This window comes from Chiloscyllium punctatum, chromosome 37, assembly GCF_047496795.1.
Source record: "Chiloscyllium punctatum isolate Juve2018m chromosome 37, sChiPun1.3, whole genome shotgun sequence".
NCBI classification, from domain to species: Eukaryota; Metazoa; Chordata; class Chondrichthyes; order Orectolobiformes; family Hemiscylliidae; genus Chiloscyllium; species Chiloscyllium punctatum.
The window spans coordinates 564087-570086 of NC_092775.1; the positions used below are offsets into that span (position 1 = coordinate 564087).

Here is a 6000-nt window from a genome sequence, read left to right on the forward strand (position 1 = left end):
TTGAATCCCTACCCTTCCCTTCACTTTTTTGATCACGCAGCATTGCCCTGTGATGACAAGGGCATTGCTTGTCATTGGCCACTTGGGTGTTTCTTTTCTACCTGGTGGTGGAAATTGAATAAAGATTTGTACACCTGTTGTCTTTCACTGTGTCTCACACCTGCACACACAACATGGGTGTTAGGGAAAATATAAGCAATACCACACTTAGGCAGTGGTGTGGGAGGGGAAAGAGAAGAAAATAGAGAAGAACAAAAAAAAAGAATAAAAGAAAAAGAAAAAATATATAAACAAGAGTGTCAGGGGTTCTGTTCACTCTGGGCGCTGGCTCTGTGCTGGCTAGATCAGCATAGTGTATTATGCACATGTAAATAAAGGGTGACTTGATTATGGGATACTGGCTTTCGTAGTGTGGATTAAGATTATCAGAAAGTCAAATCAGTTCAAGCCTGTGGAAGAACAACACGTTGACTGTAACCTATACATTTGTGATTCATGACTTTTAGCTTTTGTTCAGCAAAAACATCCCAGGAGAAACAGAAAGTGTTGAGATAATTGAATAGTCAATTAGTTATTCACTCTATGGCATGAATGTTCCTTAACTGGGACTTGAGGTTAACATCATTAATTACTGAGAAAACTACATGTTGATATCTTACCTCATTGAAGACAGCTTCATATTCACATTTCACTTTCCTAGTCAAGTGTGTATAACCTGAGAACAGATGATGTAACATATTGTTAATTTCTATGTCAGTCATGACAGGTTTTTAAAGCCAAATGATTTAATAAATTCTAAGAACTGAATGTCTATTCTATCCAGTTGAATTGTGAGGACAATTCAATGAGAAATTGTCAATGTCCATCTTGCCCACTTTCTATCATCCTGATAACCATTAAACAATAATGGACTTACTAACTCATCATAATTTCTATCTCTATTTTGGCATACAAGAGAGGGAAGAGTAATGGTTGGGAAAACAGACAAGAAAATAGAATTAACGTTGAAATCTAGTCAGCCATTGGCATGAGCAAAATAAACTTGCAGGGTTATTGGGTTAGAGCAAGGTAATCGAATTGCACTGCAGAGGGTCAGCATGGTCTTGATGGGCTGAATGTTGACCTTCTACGCTGTAATAACTCTGCAAGTCTGTAAATTTGTTGCAGTCCAATCAGACTGCTGTCTATCTATGTATTACCTTATTTACAAGTATGATTTTATTTATTATTTTTGTCAGTAACTCAATGTTCTAAAGCTCTTTAAGCGATTACACACTGTTAGGACCCATCTTTTCCTGTTTAATGATGAACTTCAAGAGGATGTGGACAGGTTGGTGAAATGGATGGAAAAGTGTGAGGTGAATTTAATACAGAGAGTTGTGAGTGATTTGTTTTTGTAGGAAGGATACGGGGAGAAAATATAAAGGTACAATACTACAGTGGCACACAAGCAGAGTCACCTCATGAAAACTGTAGGATGAGTTGAATGAAGCAGTTAATAAAGCATTCAGCTTTATAAGTAAGAATACAGAGTGCAGAAGCAAGGAAATTATAGTGAAAATTTTATAAACACTAGTCAGAATCAAATGGAATACTTTGTACCAATGAGCTGAATGACCTCTGTCTGTACCATGACAAATCTATATAAATTCCAGAATCAACATCTTTGTTTGGAAGTGTTACAAATACAAGGTATTATAATATTATTTTGTTATAATATTTCTAATTTAGGGTAAAATAAAGAGGGTCATATGACCTGATTTGTATTGTGCCAACAATGAACCAACAAACTTAGTTGTTAAAGATTAAAAAAAGGCCCAAGTTGTTTCATTGGGAAGAAGGTGCAAGATGGTCATGCCTGTAAACAATGATTAAAGCATTATGTTGACTGTTGGTCTCCAAAATATTAAAAATATTAGGAAAGTTGTGTTTTATAAATGCATAAGCATACATTTATACTTTAAACTGTCTACTTAGTTCCAAGATTTACTGAAGTTAGAAGTTTAAAGAATAACTAAATTACATTTCTACCTGAATACAAGGACTATTGGACTCATGTCACCATGCACATTAACTTCGAGAAGTAGGGGGGTGAAGTCCATGGAAGACACTGTTGAACTGATGTTCAGTTTGTCTGTTTGTGACAGGAATAGAGACATAGGAGAGAAAGAGCAGAGCGATAGAGACAGCAAATCCTTTTGGTTGATCATCTGCGAATCTGGATGGAAGCTCATGCTCATAAAAAAGAAACTGGGTTCATAGGATTTAAACAAGACCGGAACATTGGCCTAGCTTTGGTTAAATGGAGGAATCTGTCTGACAAACTCAATTAATCATGACGAATTCAATCATTGTTGTTGAAATGTGACTGCAATTTAATATAGCAAAGGAATGGTTATGAAGTCAGTCATCTCAGCTCCAGGACATCTCTGCACCTTTCAGCTGCCTCATCAATGATCTTTCCTCCATCATAAAGTCAGAAGTGGGGATGTTCACTGATATCCAATTACACAATGTCCAGCACCATTCATAACTCCTCAGATACTGAAAATGTCTAAAATGCAGCAAGGTCTAGACAATATTCAGCCATAACCTGACAAACGGTAAATAAAATTTGCACCACACAAGTGCATGCAAAGATCATTTCCAACAAAAGAGAATCTAACCATCAGCCCTTGACAATCAATGGTGTGATTGTGACTAAATCCCCAACAGCCTTGGGTTGCCATTGTTCACAAACTGAACTGGACGAGTCATATAAGTACTGTGAGTAACTCAACTCCTGATTTCCCAAAGCCTGCACACTATAAGACACAAACCAGAGGTGTGATGGAATATTCCACAGTTGCCTGATGTGTGCAGCTCTAACAGCACTCTAAAAGCTGGACACCATTCAGAACAAAGCAGCTGACTTGATTGTTTGTGGATGTGGGTCTAGATTAGAGTGGTGCTGGAAAAGCACAGGTCAGGCAGCATCCGAGGAACAGAAAAATCATTATTTCGGGCAAAAGCCCTTCACCAGGCTTTTGCCCAAGGCTTTGATTTTCCGGCTCCTCAGATGCTGCCTGACCTGCTGTACTTTTCCAGCACCACTCTAATCTAGACTCTGATTTCCAGCATCTGCAGTCCTCACTTTTGCCTGTTTGTGGATGTGGCACCACTCAGCTCCTGCACCCCTAACAGTCAGTATCAGTAGTGTATACAATCTACAAGATGTACTGCATCTTAGACAGCATCTTCCAAATCCATTACCACTACTATCTAGAAGGACAAGGGCAGCAAACATATGTGAACATTAGATTACTTACAGTGTGGAAACAGGCCCTTCGGCCCAACAAGTCCACACTGACCAACCAAAGCGCAACCCACCCATACATTTACCCCTTCACCTAACACTACAGGCAATTTAGCATGGCCAATTCATCTAAACTGCATATCTTTGGACTGTGGGAGGAAACTGGAGCACCCAGAGAAAACCCACGCAGACACGGAGAGAATGTGCAAACTCTACACAGTCAGTCGCCTGAGTCGGGAATTGAACCGGGGTCTCTGGCACTGTGAGGCAGCAGTGCTAACCACTGTGCCACCGTGCCACCCACAACACCTGAAAGTTCCCCTTCTAGTCACTCACCTTCCTGACATGGAAATAGATCACTGTTCCTTCACTGTCATTGAGTCAAAATCTAGGATTCCCCTCCCTAATGGCACTGTGGATCAATCCACAGTAGGTGGACTGCAGCAGTTTAAGGAGGCAGCTCACCACAACCTTCTCAAGGGCAACTAGGAATGGGCAATAAATGCTGGGCCCAGCCAGTGATGCACAGATCCCATGAGTGATTTTTTTTTAAAGGCAGATAAAAGTTGGATACATCCAAATGCATAAATTAGGAACAGGAGTGGACCATTCAGCTCCTATAGCGCGTTCCTCCATTCAATAAGGTCACAACTGATCTGATTGCAACCTTGAATGTGCATTCTTATCAACCATTTCTTTTGAATTGTCCAGGTGAATATAGATGAAAAACCTAAAGCAATACTCAAATAAAGCTGATTTTGGATTTTGTTAATTAGATGTGCTGAATATTTAGAATAGTCTTTTGTATAAAGATACCCAAAATAAAGACATTAGGATCGCTCAAGATGCAGCTTAATACTGAAAGAGGGATTTAATGTTTAGTACTAACATGGCAGCCTTTGATGAATTAATGACCAATTTTATTTATTATTTTCTCTGGTTCTCCTGTCTGGTTTCTTGTCTTCTGAAGTGAAAATTAAGAGACAAGGGCAGTAAGAAAGATTGTAGCAACTATGGGATAAATATTAGGAGAATAATCATTAATAATGAATAATGGTTCAATTGATGACATTTTGCTGGAGTATTTGTAATGGAGTGTTACATTAAATCAATACTTTTTCTATAGATGATTCCAGGCCTTTTGTGTATGTTCAGTTTCTCTTCTTTTTATTTCAGATTATCAGTATCTGATAATTTGATTTTGATCTGCCTTTCTATCCATGTATCCAGGTAGTGAATTAATTACATAAGTTCTTTTTAAATTTCGTGGACTGTGGGTGACACTAAGCCAGCATTTGTTGCCTATCCCTAATTGCCCTGGAGAGAGAGCGGCGATGGTGATACACCCTCTTACTGCGGTCCTTGGGATGCAGGTAAACACACAGTACTATTGGGGAGGGAGAACTAAAATTTGGACTCAGTGAGTGAAGATGGTGAACATATTTTAATTCTGGATGGTGTGTCATGGTATTCCAGCTATGCGTGTGAAGTAACTCCTGAGTGTAGGGAAGGAAAAGGCCCCCCACAGGGAGTGTCGCCCCTGGCCCCACAACATGACAGTACAGGAAGGTAAATTCGCCATAGGGCTGCTTCGGAGAGACGACTCGTGCTGGTTTAACCTGAGCGTAAACGCCGAGGGAAGACAGACCATCCAGCAGAGCTAACTGACACCCTACTGCAATACTGTCCACAATCGAATACTTTTTCCTAAACTTTCTGATGACGCTGAGACTTTTCCCGGTTTCCAGGCTTTCCCATCGCAAACAGCTGGGAGTCTCCCTTGGGGAAGAAGCTTTTAGCGCGGCTCCTTACCTCGGAATGTGATATGAACCTGGCGGTCATACTTCCCACTCAGGTTAGAAACCTTCTTCAGAAACAGAGTGAGAGACATGGGGAGCTTTCAAATCACGCTGCTGCAATTGTGAACGTTGTTATTTCCCTTTCTGAAAGTGCAATCATGGTCTCATCTTGGTGAAATGAAACTGCTGGCTGGGGTGAACCGTGAGGCAGACTCTTAACTGTTGAAAGCTGCCGGGTTTCGAGCCTCCTCTCTGCGTAAAACAAGTTGCTCAATCAGATTCCTGGTTTATCTGTCAAAACACCCACACCCAATCCCAAAGCTTCACAATTAAAACTCTGATATTTCCTCCCTCCAGCCGCACATGGAGAAATAGCAACACAATGAATGATTAAATGGATTGGTAACTTTCTTTATATGCAAAACAAACAAACACAAATAATTTTCAATTTTCACATCTTTACACGTCAGTTTTGTGTTCAAACTCCTGGAACCTTTACTTGTATTTTGGTCTTTTCTGGCTTTGAGCTTTATTTCCTTAATCCAAAAGTATCGCGAATATGGCCAAGCCCATCACTGCAAGCATTTCTTTGTCCTGAATGCCAACTCTGACTCACCAAACTGTAAATAAACTTAATAAAGAATGGTTATCATGTTTCACACATACTTACGACAGAAATAACAAAGAAATGTCAAGGTGAAGCATTCCTTTACCTCCCTTCCTTCTATTAATAACCGCGTTTTACTAAAAGAAGGTAATGACAAGATGGCATGTGCTGTAAATTCGCTGTCCTAGATGCATCAGGTGATGTTCTAATTTTTAACAATTATTTTGGCTCTTTCACTACTACAGGGAGATCAAAACCTAAACTGGCTTATAACACTGCAAAAGGCCCATGAGGGGAGG

General features: G+C 39.9%; 1 protein-coding gene across 2 annotated transcripts in view; it reads right to left on the minus strand.

Annotated features, from left to right (window-relative positions):
• The window catches only part of fer1l4 (fer-1 like family member 4), a 356632-nt gene extending 350966 nt beyond the window's left edge, over positions 1–5666 (minus strand). The window contains exons 1-3 of one of the 2 annotated variants that reach the window (XM_072556056.1): positions 5594–5666; positions 5108–5346; positions 660–715 (exon numbers count right to left, since the gene is read on the minus strand). In XM_072556056.1, the coding sequence (XP_072412157.1) occupies positions 660–715; positions 5108–5186 (135 nt within the window). In that variant the 5' untranslated portion in view covers positions 5187–5346; positions 5594–5666. Of the gene's footprint in view, positions 1–659; positions 716–5107; positions 5430–5593 lie in introns of those variants that run through there. The other variant, XM_072556055.1, reaches the window with a different exon arrangement.
• Between the last annotated feature and the right edge of the window lie 334 nt (positions 5667–6000).